Genomic DNA, 20,728 nt, shown 5'->3' with positions numbered 1-20,728 from the left:
GACCTCCACATACAGTCCTTATCATTATAGGATGTGTGGTACGTGACAGGGTGCAGGCCATACGCGACGCCTGTGCTTGGTGTCCTGCCCTGCACACTGGTTAGCACCTATATTTAAACATACATCTGGTCCCTGTGTTGCTGCTTCCATCACGTCCTGCCTGCCTGCAGAGTGTAACAGCTACGTACAGTTGGGTTTGGAGCTGCAACAGTTGATTATCTCCATTGTGAAAAGTTTGGATTGATTATTTTCCCTGTGATTATTTTCCACAGTTTCTAAACGACTAGTTTGGTCAGAGAGCCAAACATATTCCCCAGAAAACAGCAAATGTTTGACCATGTTTGTTTTATAACTGATGTGTTGATTGACTGATGAGTGTGTGTGAGTACACACGTCAGCATGATGGATATCTGTATAATGCAATGAGTAAGAAGGTTTTATATTATATAACAAGCATTTCCTGTATAAAGTGAACATGCTTAAAAAAAAAAAAAAAAACCTTTTCCAGTTTATACTCGACTTTTGGTTTTACCTTTTACCTCGTTCTGCTACTTTCTGCCCCGACAAAACTCCTTCTCCTCCCCGTCTGTGCCGCTAGTCGAGTGTCTTGTGGTTTTCTCCACCCTCACCAGAAGGCCTGTGCATGGTTAATTATTCTTGGACGGTGGATGAAAAAACTGAGGTCTTTCTTTTTTTTTTTTCATTAGCTCAGCTTCCCATTCATAATAGTTGGCACTGGTTTAGCATTGGCTGCCAGAGATCACACCCCAGCCATTTTCATTTTCCTTCATCCATTTGTTTCACTCATGTCATAGATTTGGCAGAGGCCTGCAATGTTTTCCTGATGGCCATCGACCCTTCAACACACTTCTTTTGAGTCCCCAACTTCTGTTTGTGGCTTTGTTTCGCACCAGAGAGAAGAAAATATGGCGCCGACAATTCATACTGGTTTGCATCCAAATGACGTTTTTCTGAAAATGACACTATTTTACTTTAAGCGTTATTAAATATAATCCGAAACTGGACTGAAGATATTTTAGGAAGGCCTTGTAAAGCAGCGCTGACATGCTCTTGGACAGAAAGAAGGACTTCACACATTTAAACTTCTCTGGGAAAGTGGATGAATATTGTTTATGTATGAGTAGCAGTGTTGGGAGAAAAGAAGCACTAAGTCATGAGTGTGGGCTAACACTTCCCTGTGTTACGGCGTAGTGAACGCTCTGTGTACAGCACTCTCACCCCCCACACTTGAAAGTGCATTACACAGTGCCTTCAGTTCTCCGAGACCCCGAGAAACAGCAGTGTATCGTCATAGAACTACTGGAAACATGCCCACTGACAGGAAAACTACATCACACATGCACACATTCAAACACGCAGCTCACACGCACCCGTCCAGCAACCGCTTTGCTAAATTTATCAACTGCAGCTGCGTGTATGTGTCTTAATGCATGAGCACAGGCTGAATACATGAGCTCATGCATGTGAGACCAAATGCTCAGATGTGCCGTACGCACAGTCCGCAGATCCAGTCAGTTCTCTCAGAGCCACAACCCAAACCCACAGAACTCCGAACCAAGACCCTTAAGCGTCGTGAACCAGCATGTCCGACATGGAAACAAATAAGATGGCTACCTTCTCCCAAACCCAAGCTGGCTCCCATCTGAACAGAGTTAGAGGTTGGCCAGCAGGAGAGAAGAGGAGAAGAATCTCCTGGGGCAGTTGGCTCAGCAAGCAGGACCAGAGGATGGCTGCACCGTGGATTAGGGCCCCACAGTGGTCCATTGTTAATTGGGCGCCATGTGTGAAAGCTACAGAGAGATTAGTTTGTACAGCTGCTGCCATTTGTCATAACTGCCCTTAACAAGACACACATGGCAGCCCAAGTTACAGCCAGAGGTTTTACAGAAAAAGGGGAGAGAAATGTGTGGCGAGCATCTACCGGTTTGCAAAACAGACCTACATAAGCAGATGAAGATGTTGCACCAGGCTCAGCTGGGATCCCATAAGAGATGATTAGTCTGAGCATTACTCATTTAACCACCTGTAGGTCAACTAGGGTCATAACTGCTCAAAAAGATGCATTACGCCAATAGATTTCCCAGACCACAGGTTGCAAACAATAAGGGACTATCAGCTCTTACATCATGGCCCTATTGGACAAAGTTCAAATTAAACAGATATGTCTTTTATTAACAGCTAACAGTGGGAAACCAGTGATAACAAGAGGGTTAGTGATCGTTAGAGCCCGATCTATTTAGGATTATTAAAGCTGAATTGAAATAGTCATATCTTTTTTTGATGCGGATTCCTTATATTTAATTGCTGGATTGAATGCTCTTGGCAGGATATTACTTACCTCACTTTAATGTTCCTACATGTAGATGCAGTGTTTTGAGGTGAAGTGCAGCTGAGCAATAATCTGGTGTGTGTGTGCACATGAACGTACGTCCCCAAGTGTGCACATAAAAATTTAGAAGGTTTTGTTGAACGACCAGGTGGAGCCTTGTGCCAGTAGAGGACCAATTTATTTATCTATCTGGAGCCAGATCATATTGGCTTTGAGAAAGGACCGTGGTAACAAACCCCCTTTTCTCCCCTTGTAAAAATAAAAGCCTTGAGTAACCAACCTGTTAGTGCTGCAGTGGACTTTAATCACAGGGTCCAAACACCAACAGACCAACTAACTTCTTGCTAACACAAACAACTAGCCCACAGATTCAGTGTTTCCTACAGGTTGAAATGTGATCCAAATAAAAAATCTAATCAAATTGGCACAAAGAGAGTTGATGCCTTCCCTTCCAGAACCTGGCAGTGGTTGAGTTTGATCGAAGTTGCAGGTTGTGTTTAAGCAATGCCTACATTTTATTTTTGCATATTTACATGGGACAAGCTTTGGCAATGTGCATCTTTCTGTTTTAGCTGTTATCACTTGGCTGTTTTAATGCAGACAATGTAAAATCCAGACCCATCACAAGTGAGGAAGCATCTCTGTAGAAAATCTGTAACATCTGCTGGTTTAGTGATCCTGAGATATGAGCTTTTCATGTCGTTCCAACCAACTAGGTGTCCATGTTTCCTCTTTCTCTCACTCCCTCTATATGGCTCACTAATCACATGCAGCCCCACTGCACTTATGTAAACATGGTGTGTTGTATGAAAGACAGCGTGTTTATGCAAGTGCTAAGAATGTAAATGACTTATTTTCCTACTCCACTTGCCTTTTTTCTGGATTTTAGTTTTTCTGCTGATTGAGAGTTGGTTTCTAAATTTGAGAGCTTTTTGAGAAGTGAACCTGACATATGTGAGGGAGGAGTGGATGCTCTTTGGCTGAGCTTTGACAACTCAATGGGGTGCTGATGAATCCGTCCCAAGCAGGCCGTTCCCAAGCCCCAGACACCATATCCCCTCTTTGACCCGTTGCACTGACATTAGAAAGAAATCCTCTGGGGATTCACCCCCCACCCCAAACAGCAACATGCCCACCCAAAAGTACATTTTGCACAGCGCTGCGATGGAGGCCCTTTCTGTTTCTGTCCCGCTCAGGTCTTGTCGAGCCGTCACAGTGATGGGCCGTACTGTACCCCCAGACAAAGGAAGAGACAACCATCACTCTGGGCTACTGATCGGCCCTGTCTGGACTGAAAAGACTTTGATGGGGCAAAGCAGGGTGGGGGGTGCTGCACAGAGAAGTTAGTGTCTCCTGGGCAACCACTCTGATTGTCTGTCCCTGCCCAGAGTTCCCCATCACACCCCACCTACTACCCCTTCCCATTTCTTCTCCCCTTCATTGCTTGTTCATAAGCCTCCTTCCTGGGTAAAGAGGACTGGCTTTTGCATGTAAGTCTCAGTCTGGTACTTGAGAGCGCTTTTCACTTGGCTGAGTAAAGAAAATGCGAGGTCAAAAACACACAGATTCCCTAACACATCTGAACTTCTTTATCCTTCTTTCCACTGCAGACCCCGATGTCTAGCATGACCAGTCTAGCAGGCACACAGGACAACAGGACGTCTTTCCAGCAGTTACGCTGGTTGGATGGAAAAGAAGAGCAGGCAGCCATTGGATGGAGAAACTCAAGCTGCAGGAAGGGTTCGCTTTGTAAGGCAGGACAGTGAGGTACAGCGTAGTGCCTTGGGATAAGGGGTGAATGCACCCATTTGTCTTCATTTTGGAGGACCAGCAGACAGGGTGGGGGTGGGGAATCTATCCGGGAGGAGTGGGAGGTGCTGGTCCTCCAGTCAAGTGGCCTCAGGGGGATTTGAAATGCATTTGGGGTCCTCCCCGAAAGCCTGGGAAAGTGTGGTGAAGCTGAGATCTTAACCATAGACTAATGACACAAACTGCAGCTTTTAACCAAGTGTAGCCACGAACGCAAAACTAAGTCTCCTGCTGAAATACACAAGAAAAGCCTTTTGAACACAATGCCTGTGCCTTAGAATGCAGAAGAAAGACCTTGTCTGCTTTTTGATGGATGCAACAGCGCAAACTGTGACAAGCAAATTAAACACACTGTAGAAGAGCAAAGGAGGCAGTTGTAAATTTTGTTGAGAAAGACGGCCTCCACATTTCTCAGTGGCCTCTGCTCTGAGTTGCCTTGTTTCCATGGAGATTTATGTACACATGGCGCACAAAAGAGGGCTAAGGAGGTAACACGGCCTGTTTAAGCCTTGAGGTATTTGCTCGAGCAAAACCCTGCTGCTAATAACACAAGCTTCATACTGAGCCAGGCAACCTGGCTGCACTGCACCCAGGTTAGTGTTTGAGAAAGAGCAGGAGGGAAAACAAGGCAGAGGAAAGTCAGACAAAGATCACAAACAAGCAAAGATCCTGGAGAGGCAGTGAAGACATTAAGCAAGCAGGAAAGGAAGAAAGGAAAATAAGAAGAAAAGCAAGAAAGAAAGAACACTGCACAGCACAGATAGCTCCCGGGTTAAGAGAAAAAGGATCGGGAAGACATTTAGTGGGAAGCGGAAATCAATAAGGCGAGCGGTGAAGCTGGGAGGGAGTTCTAAGTGGATTAGACTGAGAGAATGTGTTCGATAGGTTATGGCTCTGAGAGAGAGGTAGCCAGACACCGCAGGCTCTATTGCATACTAATAAGGAAGCCAGAATGGAAGCTAAGCACAGGGTTGTGCAGTTCACTCTGAAGAGTTTTTCTTTAAGGCTCTGGAGTCATCATTTAAGGTGTTTCCCAGGATCTGTATTTTTAACAGGCTTGTTCTGAATGCACACTGTTAAATTTCATGTCCAAGAATAAAATTCCACACTTGCAAAAGAACCACGTCTGAGACTTTCCCCATATCATCACCAACTTATAACGAACACAAGCTGAAGAAGCTGAGTTGGCCCAAAAAGGGAGGAGAAACAGTCATGTCCTCAATGTCGTCTACTTGCAAGTTTTGTTTCACACTTCTGGCATGAACCCAGCCACTCTTTCTCTGGCCTAGCGCTGAGGCCCAGGACAGCTGTCATGGTCGGAGTCTCGGACTTGAGGGAACGCCAGGGAGTGAGAAAAGAAAAGAGGCTGGGAGAGAGAAGGAGTGAGAGAGAGTCATTTGGCCGGGCAGTGTGCCGCAGGGGTGATTCCTGATGGCAGAGGAGGATAAAGGGATGCAGGGAGGGAGGGATAGTGCTTAGTCACAGACCTCCAGTGTGACCCACAAGGTCAGGCCTCCACACTGGCCGCCTGACCAAAGCCTCTGAAGCAGCCGGGCGGAAAACAAGATGCAAACAGCCACCACATGCAGCGTGGTTAGCAGGCAGTGGCCAGTGCTGGAGATAGGGACCAGGCAAGCTACCCATAGAGGGAAGGGGGGGTGTCAGTGCTGCCTACTCCTCCTCACTTAGGCCAGTGAACCAAGGGACCACCAGTCAGACCAGAAGGAGAGGCGGGGGGAACAGAAGAAAAAAAAAAAAACTGTTGCCAAGAGACCTGCAGCCGCCGTGGTTTGACCCAGATTGAACAGGTCAACAAGGGGGCCTTTCAAGCCTCCTCCCCTGACCACCACCCCCCAAACCAAAAAGTCTTCCTCTTCCACGTGCCCCGGGCGTGCAAAGCCACATTTTCACTGATCTGCTTTGCTCAATTAAACTTGAGAGGACTCCCTGCCACATCCCTTTGTAAAGGCCACGACCCCAGGGGCAGAGGTTAAGTCTGGCGCTCGTAAAACAAGGTCTCCATTAACGTGGCAGCATGTATTCACAGGTAATCCATCTATTTCCACAAACTATTATGATGGTGTGAAAAAAAACGTTACGTGTCTGAGGCGGAGGGGGGAAGTCAAGGTAATGATGTTTTATGGCCGTGTTAACTTTCAGCACCAGAGTAATGGGAACGCTACTTGACCTTGACTTTTGTAGTCTCCCACTGCAAAACCTCAGCAGTCCTTCTCTGTCCTATCCATACATTCCTTATAGCATTGTCTAACTTCTGCCAGCGTTCCTCGTCCTCTGGAGACATGTTCTTGAATTCATGTATAACTGAGGGAAATGTAGATCAGTTTATTTCCAGGAGATTCCTCAAAATGTGCCAATTTTCATATTTTAATTAATCGCACACAATAAAAACAAGGCAGTTAAAGATGAAGAGCAGAGAGCCTTCAGTCAATACAATAACCACCGCATTCTTGCATTTGTTGAGGAAACAGTGACGAGCAGTTAAACAAAACCAAATACGAGCGAGGCCTGCAGTTTTTTAACATGTCCTAGCACGACCATTATCTACATGCCTTGTTACAACCATCCCATCAAGCTGTCAAACTGGATATGCAAAATATGAATCCAGGTGGGGAGAGGTGATGATTCAAAGAAGAAGAAGAAAAAAAGAAGTACACTTCTTGTTTTATCAGATAGACGATATAACAGTGCGCTGGAGTGCAACGGCAGAGTGTGTTTGTGTGTGTGTGTGTGAAGCCGGGGCCCTGTATTGAACGGGGCCTGCCAGTTGGCACAATGGATGCCACAACCCCCACTCCCAGCCCCAGCCCACTTCCCAGCGGGCATTCATCTGGGCATGCACATGGGTGCTACAGCCCTGCCTGGCTAAACGCGTCTGTGCCCCAGAACAAGGGGCTGAGTGGCCTCTCTAAATTCATCCAGCACGCTCGCTGCCAACCCGACGACCTTTCTCAGGCAGCAATCCCCGCAGAATCAAAAACAAATACACTCTGAACTTACTGATTTTTGCCAGGACAAATAACAAGAAAAGCAGCCACGTATTTTATCTCGTCCAATTAGATGGCAGAGCAGAAGGGAGCAGGACGTAGAGGACAATATTTAAAGCCCAGTCCGGGTCCATTTCTTCCAGCGCTTCGCACAAATAGCAGATTTTGTTTCAGACAGAGCCGTTTGCTAGTTTCTTTGTGTTTGATTGTATGTTTGTTTGTTTCGTGCGGTTGCAGCAGAACAAAGGCAGCAGCTTCCATTCTGCCACTGTCAAAAAACTTTCCAACGTGCCCACTGCATTGCGGATGCCAACCAACGAATCAAAGGCATGCTGCAAGCAGACAAAGAGGGTTTGATGCCAACCTCCAAACCTCTAACAACCATTACTGGTGATTTGCCTGCCTCCCTGGCACAGTGCAAAACAAAATGGCGCTGCACCGCACGCTACCACAATATGGCTGCATTGTGTGGAGATGGGCACTGCTTGGTAACTTGAAGAAAAGGGAAAGACGCTTCGGCTTGAAGAAACAAAAATGAAAAAATAAAAGAAAGGCCGTCTCTGTGATATCAGCAAAAGAATGCTTTTCTGTTTTTGCCAAAAGTTTCTAGCAACAGAAATTTGGAAGACAATGGTTAATTATCGCTCTGATCTGCAGTGCAATGTTCGATCAAACAGCCAAAGAGAACATTATGTTCCTTTATTTCAGCTGCTTAAATTAATTCTTCCCAAGAATTTGCTCTTTCTTTGTGGAAAACATATTTTTTTTAAAACTACAACCTGCTAAACACCATGAATAAGCACAAAACGAGCACCGACGAATCACTTCAACGCTGTATATTCTAAAAAAACCAGCACTAAAAGGCGTTCTCGCGTTAAACATGCAGCAGATGCAAACTGGAGAAGCGGTGGCATCCTACAAGAGACACAAAAGAGAGTGTGATGCCAACCCCGGTGCCAGTGGCAACCATTATTGTCCCTGTGCTGTGCCTTCTGCTTTCCCTGGCACTTATCAAACACAAAATGGCGCTCAAGGTTTGATAATAATGAGCTAGCTATCCCCCCTTCTCCTCCACAGTGTTGGTGTTGCAGCGGATTCAATACAGGGGAATTTCAACAGGGAATACTCCAAAAGCAAAGGGAGATTCCTACAGAGACACACATCAATAGCTTTAATTGTATTAGATACTTTAACCCTAACCTGTTTTGCAGGAGAAACTAATTTTCTCAACAATTCAGCAACAAAAAAAAAAAAAAAAAAAAATCGAAGCACCTGATGTCCTATAAAGAAAATGTACCTCATAGTAACAATATATTTTATAAAGCTGCGGAGTTTGTTTCAGCAGGAAATCTCTGTTTTAATTTTGAAGTTAGACATTTTGCTTTAAATGTTCAGTGTTGGTCATCATCTCAAACCCTTCATGATGTGTGATTACAGAAAAATGCTAAACACAAATGAAAATGATTTTATACCGGGGAAAAAAAAAACGTTTTCACAGCCACTCACAAACTGTGCATGTCAGAACCTATTCCAGTACTGACAGCACATTTTTCCAGTCTCTGGTTTCACACTGTGCTGAAAAAAAACACATGACTCAATCTGCACACTGAGCACATCTTCTCAAAACTGGTTCCATCTAAAAACTTCTCAGGAATTAAAAAAAAAGGTCATAGCCTGTCACACACACACACACACACACACACACAGCTCTTACATATACTTGAAATTAAATGTAAACCTCACATCTTCAGGTCTGAGTTTTTCTGAAAGCTGTAAGTTTATCAGTGACTTGCTGTATGCACAGTAGACCTCAATGGAAAGGCTTTAAAATGACAGTATTTAATTATCTTAAAGGGAATAAGGAGATGAAGGCTGGGATTATCATCATCATTATTATTATTATTTTACATAATAAAAATACCTCAAATTAAAAGCTTGTACCTGTTACTGGTTCATAGAAAAACATTCAACTGGTAGTTTCTTGAATTTTACGGCAATTTACTGCAGTTTTCTCCAAATGTTTGGACTTAACGTCCAGACAAATAGGTGTAGAGTGTGTGTGTGTGTGTGCAGTTGTACCAGCCAGTGTGACTGTGTGTACAAGATAACACACACCCTGCCCAAATGACAGTAACTGAATAATTACTGGACATGAGCAGGAGCTGCTGCAGGAGTTAAACATGTTCTGCATGTAATAATGATTACAGACTGGCCTTTTGTTGATTAATGATCCATATTTAAACAGGAATTATATCCTGCACATACACTGAGCTGAATATCATATCAGGCTTTTCAGGCTAATGTAGCTGAGATTTAAGGAAGGAAGAAAAAAAAAAAACACCTGACCTTTGACCTTGCCAAGCCATCGTTCACATAGTCATTTAAGATCTCACACACACACACACACAGTGAAACAAACACACAGCAGGAGCTCGGGCCTACCTTGGTCCTGGACGTAGTATGCTAGAAACAAGTCCAGCTCCTTGACCGACACTGTTATGTGGTGGGGCTGGACACAAAGTGCTGGGTTGGTGCAATGTGGAGACTTGACGAGGCGCTCGCCATCCGTACTTTCCAGAGGGATGCCTTTGAAGAGGATGACCATCACCAGGTCCAGACGCCAAACTTTGTCAGCTTGCCGCAAACAGTCAATCCGGCGGATCTTGCCCTTCTGGTCTGGGTTGGACAACACGCAGCACGGGTGCTTCTTTCCCGTCACACTGAGGACAAAGTCCTCCCGGTACTCCTGCCGAATGTCCTTCCGCAGCTTGGCCAGCAGCCTGGATGCCCATTTCTGCTTAATCTCAGGCTTCTCACTCAGAAGCTCGTCTTTCATCGCGCGCTCCTCGTCCTTGGACATTCGCTTCTCGTGCTTCTTGAAGTACTTGCGTTTTCTGGCCTGGAGGTTGAACCATGTGTAGGCAATGGCACGGACGTGAGGAAGAAGTGCCTCGATGAAGGGATGAAATTCATCCTGGAGCACCCAAGGGACACAGTGAGGAGAGGGAAAAGAGAAAGAGAGAAATGTCATCAGAGACTCATGTCACAAAAGCATGAAGAAGAAATATGGCTTCAGTCAGACACTAGTCTGAGCCAGAAGTAAATCCAGACAACAAATAAACAATCAGTCATGTAGTATCTTAATGGCTGTTTCAGCAGCTCTAAGACGAGAAGTTTCCCTTCACAACACAACACTGGTTTTACCATCCGAGAAGGATCTGGACGTAGTGCAGATATGAGAAGAAAATTCCACTGTTTATATAAACTGCCAGCACTACAATAGCACCGAGCCCAGTGAGTGAATGCACTCGTGTCTCCGCTCTCATTTCCCGAGCATGCTCTGACTCCCGTGCTGCTGCTGCTGCTGCTGCTGCTGCTGCAGAGAGCATGCGCTCCTCCTCACCGATGCATTTCTCTTATCAAACCATCCACATTCCAACGTGAACTTATCCCATGTTCACCAAGGATGGAGGATAAGCCCGGAAGGCCAAGAGGGGTACGCTCACCAAACAGGAGGCTAAAGAGGTTCCCATTGTCCGGTGCAGACAAACAGGCTGTGTGCACGAAAAGCATTAAAAACACAAGCAGGGGAGAAAGGCGGCGTATCAAACAAAGCGATGGTGTGAAAGGTATTTTCAAAGTTTAAGCTGGGACTCGTTTAGAGGTTCCTATCACATCGTTTCAAATGTTGAGATTAACACATGAAATGACACTTTCTCAGCTTTACTCCAAATCCTGCAATTAGTCTGTGAGATTAAAATCCCAGCCTAATTTTTAAATGTTTCATTTCACTTTTTAAATTGAAATTAAAGTTTTAAAGTTGTTTTTCTAATAAATGATCAGATATTTATATCAATATTAGTGGGATTATTATTCACAGTTTTTCCAGAGGGATTACAAGACGCAATAAACTTTACACCACATTATCTTTAATTCTCAGGGGAAAAATTATTGTAAAAAATTGTAAATAAAAAAAAAAATTAAAGCATTTTTTAATTCATCCCGTGTTTCTTCCAGCTAAAACAACTAAACACTAACATTTCTGCAGCACCCCAGCAGTTCACTGGCCTACGGGTCGGGTTTTTACATGAACAACACTTCAGCAATTGGAAAACCAATTACATTACAATTATATAATCTCTTAATGCTAGTGCTGTGTGGGAATGTACAGGCTGGTGTGGATTATTTAAGAATCGTCAGAAATCACAGCAGCTGTGAGTGAGAAGTGGAAACGTTAACTTTTGTTTGTCCTGGGTCATTAAAGTGTCAAACGTAATAACTATAAGCAGCCACTTTTGAGCAGCCGTTTGAAGAGTTAAACCACATATTGTTCTTTTTGGAGGCAGCCAGGCAGGCAGGTTATAGGAAACCACAAAATCCACTCCCTATCTGTGCCTGCCGGCTGCTGCTCCACATTTCTGCCCTGCTCTTCCAGTCAAATTATTATCATTATTACACACTGCTAACACACATTTTATTTTCTGCTGATTCCAGTTTGGAAATGTATTATATTTAGAATGGATCCTAAACCTCTCCAGAGTACTTTAGGCTGGTTAATAAAAAAATCAGGACTCATTTTAATGTCATCTCCTCACAATAAAGTTGCCAATTAAACTGACAAGTCTAAGCAGTAAATGCTAGTAAATGTACTGAGCAGCAGCTGTTTCTGAAATCCTCTTCCCTCTTGGTTTTCCTGTTCAAAAACTCAACTTAAATATTCCTTAAATTTTTTTTTCTTCTAGCAGGTTAAATCCAAATACTGCAAAGATAAATGACTTGGCCAGGGCCTATGCAGCGCACTTCAGCTGAGGCCATAAAAGCACAATCCTCTTAAGTACAAACTAAACCACATCTCAGTCAATCACTTACTTATGCCAAGTAAAATATAAACAGTAAAACTGAGTCAGCCAAAACAGTCAGCTACTCTGTCCAACCGCTGAATCAACCTTATCATGAGTCTGATCTTCCTACAGTGAAAGTGGCTTTATCTTTTTCCAGCTTCACTTCCCTAAAGTATGGGGGGTTTTACTCTACACACAAATATACACATGAAGAAAAATGAAAGGGGGAAAAAAAAAAAAAGCTTGAGCAAGGCTGAAAAAAAAATGTGTGTGAGGATTGTTGAATGCAAACACCCTAATTAAACCTGAGAGACACTTGTACTAATTATACAGGATTATCAAGTTGACAGTCATGAGTTCCTATCTTAAAAAAAAAAACACTTTTACGCGCAACTTTACGCACACAAACAACAAAGAATGCTTTAAAAAAAACTTTTAAGAACTTATTAAATTATTTTTTTAATTTATACTTTTAGTTTGAATCCAACCTCTGTCAAGTAAAAATCAGCGTAATTGCGTAATTGTGTGTGCGCGCATTTTTAAAATTAAAACTTACATTTTGGTTTGTTTTTACGCTGAATTTCACCCACACAAAAAAACTGCACCATAGGTATGAATTATGAAAGTATTTCCCCCCCCCACACACACACACACACACACACAACTTTCTCTTCCCTGACCACTGTCTGTGGCGGTGTCAGTACAAATAAACAAACAATTCAGAGCATTTAAATGTAGATTAAAAAGACACAAATACCTGAGTAAGACAAATCGGAGAATACATGACGAGACGGATACACGGAGAGTGAATGTAGACTTGGACTGATCCCTCTGATCACTTTATCGCGCCATTCCTGGACCGATGTGCACCACGCAAGACTGTGGAGCAGCAATCCGCGTAAAACGAAAAGAGATTATCCGAGAACATCCATGAATTCTTGGGATCCAAAGATTATCGTGTCCGCGGAGAAAACTGGGTTCTATGCAGATTATTTTACAGTGGACATGCACAGTAAACACTCGCAGATTCTACTCTCGTCGCCGGTGCGCACTCGTCCACTACACGGGCTGACTGCGCGTCACGCTGCAGCGCTATCTCGTTCATAAAAGCTTTGTGGGAAGCTTCAGAGGGCGCCGAGTGTGTGATGTTCACCCCTGCTTTAGCCAAACTTGATATGAAATCGGCCCGTGCACCTTCGGTCCTGCGCGATTCCAGCAAATCAGACCCAACTTTTTTTTTTTCACCCACGTAATTACACAGTCACACTCCTCCTCCTCCTCCAAACACACACAGCCCTATCCGCCATCCAGCTTCTTGTCCTCCTGCACAATTATTCTGTGAGATTCGGACAGTTTGAGCGCAGACTCGGTCACACAAAAACGGAAAAGTAACATTTCCCTCCGCAGACCTGGCACCCTTTACCCCCGAGCTGCGCGTCAACGACACGCGCTTTTCCAACGCAGATAATCGATCGCAGTGTCTGTGGTTTAACAGCAAAACAAACTTTCGGTCTTTTCACTTCTGTCAATCACATCGATGCTACGAAAACATCATGAACTCAATTTATTCGCCTTTAGAATTTCCCTGAAATAAATCCAGGCAGGCTCAGTAGGAAATGTGGCACATTGGATGAACACACAGTTTTTTTTATATGCAGGACAATTTGGAAAAGCCTCTAAATAATGAAACAAATATAAATTATTTTATTGTTTTATCTCCCAACGAGTAAACATCTTCCATTTTATTTTTAAATGTCACTTTATGAGCCTGAACACTTCAATAAGTGTGTTTTAGGGTGAAAGGACTGGAAGTCAAACACTCTGTCTGTCTGTCTGTCTGTGTCTGTGTGTGTGTGTGTGTGTGTGTGTGTGTGTGCGTGCGTGTGTGTGTGTGTGCGTGTGTGTGTGTCCTACAGAGCTGTCAACAGTCCGCACACAGTTCATGTGCCAAATTAAAGGGAACGGGACACTAACGGAGACTGCGGGAGAAGCGGTGCCAAGTTTAATCCGCTTCTGGCCCGACCGTGCCACTGTTGTGGTCCGTGTTCAGTTAACCCCACATTTCTCGACCGCGGCGAGAACAGGACAGTGTTAGAATAAGAAATGATACTACAGACTGTTATCACAACATTTGAAAGCAATAATAATCCATGTTCACGTACCATCGCACTGTACTGCATGGATTAATTGGGAATCCTGGAGCCTGGTTGAAACACACAAGCCGGTAGCTTCACATTTCTCACGTTCAACTTTGTGCTTTGGAGGGTTTTTCTCTTGCAGGGCTCGCAAAAAAAAAAAAAAAAAGTCAACACCGGAAGACAATTCTTGGCAGATAGCGGTGAAAAGAAGTTAGGAGCACCTCGCGGTTTTTTCTCTTTTTTTCTTGTCTTCCTTCCTCTTCGAGTCTTACGTTTTTTGGATGGTTTTTGGGGTCGTTCAGTGAAGTTGAACGTGATCCAGAAGAGGCTGAGTTTTCGGCACTGGGCTGGTCTCCGCCTTCACTTTCACTGCGTGCGTGAGTGCCGCCCTCCGGCTTCCAGCTCCCTGCGTCAAAGCGCACACGGTGCAAACTGCTGCACTTCCGCTGCCACTTTTCCGCATAAAGTCTTTAAAGGCAAACAAACTGCTTTGAGCACATTCTCTGTTGGTCGGCACTGGTGTGAAATTGTAATGAGGAAAAAGCAAAAAGCTGCTCATACAGGCCCATTTCTAAGCGCTAAGCAGCATTTTGATGCTTTGCCTTCAGTGGTTTGTTGAAACCGGTGAGGCCTCTTTGACTTGAACTAAAGAACAAGGCGGTTTTGCTGTGAATGGCACATTTTCATGCATAGTGGCAACTCAAAGTATGTGACAATCTGCAGAAAAGAAAATCTGCATAAGGGCATTAAAATGCAAATTAAAAGACTGGAAGACTTAAGCAAAAGAATTAGTTTGTCTACATCCAGTGAAAACGACTCAAAATCTTGGCTTTTAATGAATAACAGTCGTGTTTTGCATCAGCTTTTATGTAACTAAATGAGGTTGTTGTTGTTTTTTTCATCCAAAAAAAAATGCAAGAACTTCTCATTTATTTCTTCTGTGTAGCTGGAAACCTAAAAACGCTGCATGGTTTTCACAGCAGAGGATTTGACTAGTTCAGAGTTTTTGTTTTCTAATGTCTGCGCATTAACGATATCTTGTTTCCAACCTCCTCCACCTCTTATTTTGAAAGCAGAGCCTCCCCTTTCCTCAGGGCCCAGCTAGTTGCTTCTCTGCAGCTTGACAGAGCTCAGTTTTGTAATAGAGTTTACATTCTTGTTTCTCATTGGCCAACAGCTGTGGCCCCGGGACTCTGCACCCTGGGCCCCTCACTTCCGCTCTTCTGACAGGCTGTTTGACAGAAGCGGACAGTCAGGCTGAAAAGAGTAACCCTGACTCTGTAAAGTACAGTCACAGACATTATTATTATTATTATTATTATTATTATTATCATTGATGTTGCCTTGGTAGCATTATTTTCATGGAGCTGCTCACATTTTCAGTGCCCTATAAAGTTATATGATAATGCATTTTATAATTTGGATAATTACCATAGATTTTAAATATCCATAAATTATTCCTATTCACACACACACACACACACACTCTAGAATCTTTTTCTCAACCAATCAGCTATCAGCAAAAATAGCACTGATATGGCCACATCTATACAGTGACATAGCCATAATAAAATATTCGTATATATGTGCTCATTAGGTAAGAAGAACAGCAGTGGTGTAATATTAACAGCAGTAATGGCAGCAGTGGAGAGCAACGTTGCAGCTCCCTGATCATAAAGGGAAACCTGGCACTGACTAACCATTGACTGCGTGTTCATTACTGTCTACCAGCAGAGCAACAACAGAAAATGTGACGGTGTGAGTCGAATGGGCAGCCTGACAAATGGTTTTACTGCTCTTTCATCGCTGTTATCATAACACGCTGCTCCAAACACCTACGTCACTGGTGTCATGTGGGGCCAGTATCTCCACGGCTGGTGACTGACCTCCCAAAATAACCAGGAGCATTGGGCTGAAATGGTTAGAAACAGCTGACCAATGGTCATTTCACAGGTGAGTTTGGCCCAAGACTGACGGCGAGTCACTTTAAAAGTGTGGCTGCCCTGAAGCAAAGCTCCTGTCTGAGCAGATCTCATCCTACCTCTGTAAAAAACAAGGTTTGTTTCTAAACGTACAGGCAGTAAACTTTAGAATAGTCTCTCATACACACAGTTCACATGTTTTAGATTAAACTCACTTCACTTCTTCAGTGCAGCTGATATGTGAGAGACCATGGCAGGCTAGATCATAATCACATAGCCTGACTCCATATCCCCTCTGCCTTCATTCCTCCAGCCCTCACAGGTCCATCACCGAGTGTGGACCTATACCGCCCCCATGTGGTCACTAACAGCTGCTTCATGCCTGTTTGGACCCACTGGAGAGGTTAAACTCTGAAGTCCTGGTTATATCGTAGCACTAATGTTAAAATGTTGGTATGTTTCAGTGGGTTTTTCAATTTACAGCACCACTACAGCAGAGTCCAGAGTCCAGACTAGTTTATAGAACAAAAACCCTCATCTGACAACAATCAGTCCCTATAATAAAAACTGCTCTAATTAGTACATGTTAGAAATGTCCCAGCCAACAGCTCAGGTGTGTGAATCAACATCAGAGTCTTTTTATACCAATAGGTGGTGATGCAGCACTTATAAGGATATACTCATATAGTCTGGAGTTATTTATTTTAGCAACATGTTTGACATTTAAGGTAAATATGACCCTGTTTAAAAAAGAAATCACATATTTTGAAGTAATATTCAAAAAAGCTGCAGTGAAAAGTACATAAACACTACGAGGCTGCTGCTTCCTCTACCTGACTGCTGTAGAAGTGGATTTAGTGGCTGTGATGCCATTTCCTATCATTGCACCATTTCCTATGGGTCTGATGTCAGCTCTAAGTAACTTACATCACAGGACAGCAGATCAGTGCCTTGTTATGAGCCCTTCACTAGTCTAAGCTCTAATTTCAACTTTTAATTTACTGTTTTGTCTGACCAGGATGTTCTGCCCCTCCTGCTGAAAATGCTCATAAGAGTTGATTCTGTTTAACTGTCTTTGTAATCACATCAAAAAACGACTATTTAACACATGTAAACACGTGAAAAATACGACTTTGTTTCCATGTGCACCCTCACGGCTGAAGACAGGACAAAATGGAGCAGCTGGCCTGAGTAGAAAGGGTCATTTCTCTGAGCTCAAATGCACAGAGAGACAAACAAACCTCAACTTAAGCCCTGGTGATGGAGCATAATAAAAGCTCGCCTGTAGTCAGACAAGTAAATAAATATTCAGATAGAAATGGCAGCCTGTGTTGCCTCTTCAGCATGGGAAAGGCGCGGGCTGGACAAGGGCTCTTTGTCCCACACTATCAAATTAACACTGCAGAGGGTGCACAGAGAGGTGCACTTGAGGAATGCTCTTATACTGAAGGCAGGCAGTACTTCCTTTAGTTATTCATCTTGGGAACAATATAAGTTTTAAAACCCAGTTTCAGTCAAAATAAAGTCTGCAGTCAAAATGAGTATAACAGGCTTCAAAGTTAGACCTGGTGGTCCTGAGGATCACACACATGCTTAGGATGCCTTTAAAATAGTTTTAAAGTAAAAGCTACAAAATAAAAGCAACTGAAGGCACCTTTATTTCAGAAGACTTTCCCACAGTGTGACCTGGGTGCAGACAAAGACACAAAGCTAAGCCTCAGTTAGGACAGATCTAACACTGCGGTGCCAAAACCTTTAAAACTACAGGTGAATGCACAAAACCCCTGCACCCCTGATGGTGATGCTCCTAACAAACGAAGAGGAACCAGTGAAGACAACAGAGCTCCACTTACCATCCACCAAGTCCTGGCTGACGTGTCATAACAAAGCTGCCACTTAACGGACCTCTCCACAGCCATCACGGAGCCGCCCGGCTCTGATCAGACGCAGCCCGGCCGACGACAACACACCTAATCAAAGGAGCACCAGTGCAGGCGTGCTGTGCCACATGTAGGCCAGTCCCTCACAGCGTTGCATTATGGGAAAATATTAGCAACAGCTTGACCAGTGACTTGAACCTGACTGTGGTAATTACAAGAGCCATGACCCTGCAACCCTCATCCTACCCCTCCTATACTAACGCCCTCCCCCTGCTCGCTCCCCCCTCCCTGCTCTTCCACAAAGTGCTGCATGAATTACAACATGCTGGAAACACATTTGTTGCAAAAACAGCAAAAAGTGTTCTGGTGTAGATGATTTTATCATCATTTTATCCCCCAGTTGAACATTTGAGCATGTGCAAACATAAATTCCCATTTGCACATCTCCGTTGATGTTGAAGTGGTCGAGCACAGAAGAGTCATTCTGGCGTAGCGGAGCCAGAAGCAATAGGACTGTGAGTCAGTGCTGACATTTGGCCTGTACCGGTCTCGCTGTTTCAACCTCATCACCCCCGTTTTTGTGTGAGTAAAAACCTGCCAGAGCTGGGAATGATCCATTAAAGCTCCCGGGCAGCTCGGTATCGCTGTGTGGCACCGGGCTGAAGGTCATTTTAGTAGTGAGGCAGCTCAACACACTGATATCCCCTTGATATCCAAATACAATACTGTATACTAAATGTATTTATTACCAGCCATGAAAACCTGTTGCTTTAAACTTCCCCTCAGCGTCCAGGCTTCACTGAAACTGCCTGGACCTCGATGCATGAATTAAGACGTTTGGCGTCTCCATGTAAATGTTATCTGAACGCCAGCTGAAAAGCCCTTTTCTCTCCTGCCACATTCCAATCCTCCTCACTGAGGCCGCCCGCTGGCAGCTGGATTTCCCCACAGGGATGGTGGGTGGACTCAGAAACAGTTACTGGACCAAGCTAAACAAAAAACAGTCAAGGACTTCTCTTGATTATATATATATGTTAGTTTTTGGCACAGCGAGAAGTTACCGAACACTAAATGTGTTAAATCTTAGCACTTAGTGTTAAATCTCACACCTGATAAGAAGTGAAGTGGACAAAATGCTGATTGGGTGTTTTCAGAAGTACCTGCTCCGGCTTGATCTTTCAGTGCACCTGACTTTAACAGAGCACTAATTAGGAGCCTAATTAGGAGCCGACCAAATGAAGTGGCTCTAACCTCAGACAATAAGGCACTCAGCAGTAATCATGGAAGGTAAATGTCAGCTCATGGTAGAGAAAAGTCAAATGAACACTGCTCTGAGGGGTCACAGACTGCAAATGGAAAGTCTCTCTGTGGTTTATATTATTAAAAACACTCTAAATGCTGTTGGGTTAAGTAAAAACTACAAGAACTTGGTAATTGCAATAAATCTGTATGTTATTTTAACTCATATTTATTTACATACGTCCCAGTATAACATGTAAAAAATACAATATTTCTTTAGAATGTGTCAAAATGATTTTTTTTGCTCATATTGTTCGTTAGTGACAAAAGGAATAAAAAAAGCACATTTCAAACACATTTTTAGCTGATGCCAAACGTGCACGTCCTGATTTTGGAGAAAGGAAAACGTGCAGGGCCGAGCTCCCACATGAGAGCAGCGTGAACCTTATTGATTTTAAGGTTAAAATCGATACATTTCAGCGTCTTGATTGGATTAACTGTTTCAACTTCAACTTTTAATTGGATTTCTACTTTCTACAACAAGAGCTCTTTTGAAAATCAATAGGCCAATCAATGCCTCCATGTTCATAAATTCAGCTGCAGAGCTGAAAATGGAGGAAAGTAGCAAACACCTGCCACTGGAAACCTCACTGATCTAATATTGCCTTTTGCTATGGTGGAATCAATGAGTTTGATTTGCGATTTTGTGGATACAGAAAACTGGAAATTCTCAAATGATAAGAAACATCGATCTCAACCTGCTGGTCAGATATGTGGGATATTTACTACCTCTAAAGAAAAGGGCATGGAAGCAAAGCAAAGCTGACACTGGGGATGACCCTAATTATGGGAAATGTGGCCCATATGGATAGAAATCTAAAAATGATCATGCTACCCATAATTAGTAATCCGATAAGAAATTCTGTGTTGCATAGAGTATTCCTAATCCTTGCAGAACACGCCAAGCCACTAACGCCAGGCCTAGACAGGTAGAAATCCTTGTATTTGAGAGATAGCTGCTCCAAGCAGAGTTTATGTTTATCAAGCATGTGGCTAATTATTTCTTTTGTTCAGCCAGATGTCATAGACTGTAAAACTAGCAGGTGGTCACTTATTTAATTAGTGCAGTTGACCAGCCATTAGCAGAGATTAAGAGCACATTGAACCCAGGCGGCTGCAGGCTGCTATTATCTACAGTGGACTCCTTAAATTTTATCATCCCAGAGCCTCAAACTGACAACTTTAATGTCACCCCAGGCTCGGTGAAACATGCTGCTGTTTTTCTTCTAATATATTTTTATTACGGACACTAATTCTTCTTTTCTAGGCTGGAACGTTCGGAGTCGGCAGAGACTGAAAAGGTTAATTTAAAGACAGCTAATCTACGTGCACTCGTCATAACCTGGAGGATGGTGTGAAATATCAGATGGGTTATGTGTTTTTTAGCAGCCATGTTGTAATGGAGATTTAATTGGCTCTTCCCAATGATAATGATGATGATAATAATGATGATTCATCAATCTTAAATCCATCTGTCACTTCAG

General features: G+C 43.5%; 1 protein-coding gene across 6 annotated transcripts in view; it reads right to left on the bottom strand.

The window, feature by feature from the left end:
- LOC113138855 (nuclear factor 1 B-type) overlaps positions 1-14,503 on the bottom strand; it is a 59,937-nt gene extending 45,434 nt beyond the window's left edge. For 3 of the 6 annotated variants that reach the window (XM_026321673.1, XM_026321707.1, XM_026321681.1), the window contains exons 1-2: positions 12,763-12,789; positions 9,607-10,138 (exon numbers count right to left, since the gene is read on the bottom strand). In XM_026321673.1, the coding sequence (XP_026177458.1) occupies positions 9,607-10,138; positions 12,763-12,789 (559 nt within the window). Of the gene's footprint in view, positions 1-9,606; positions 10,139-12,762; positions 13,370-14,167 lie in introns of those variants that run through there. The other 3 variants (XM_026321690.1, XM_033325684.1, XM_026321698.1) reach the window with 3 other exon arrangements.
- Positions 14,504-20,728: the final 6,225 nt, after the last annotated feature.

The sequence above is a fragment of the Mastacembelus armatus genome, chromosome 18 (genome assembly GCF_900324485.2).
Source record: "Mastacembelus armatus chromosome 18, fMasArm1.2, whole genome shotgun sequence".
Lineage (NCBI taxonomy): Eukaryota > Metazoa > Chordata > Actinopteri > Synbranchiformes > Mastacembelidae > Mastacembelus > Mastacembelus armatus.
Note: the sequence above shows the minus strand (reverse complement) of the source record. Positions and strands in the feature narration are given on the sequence as shown.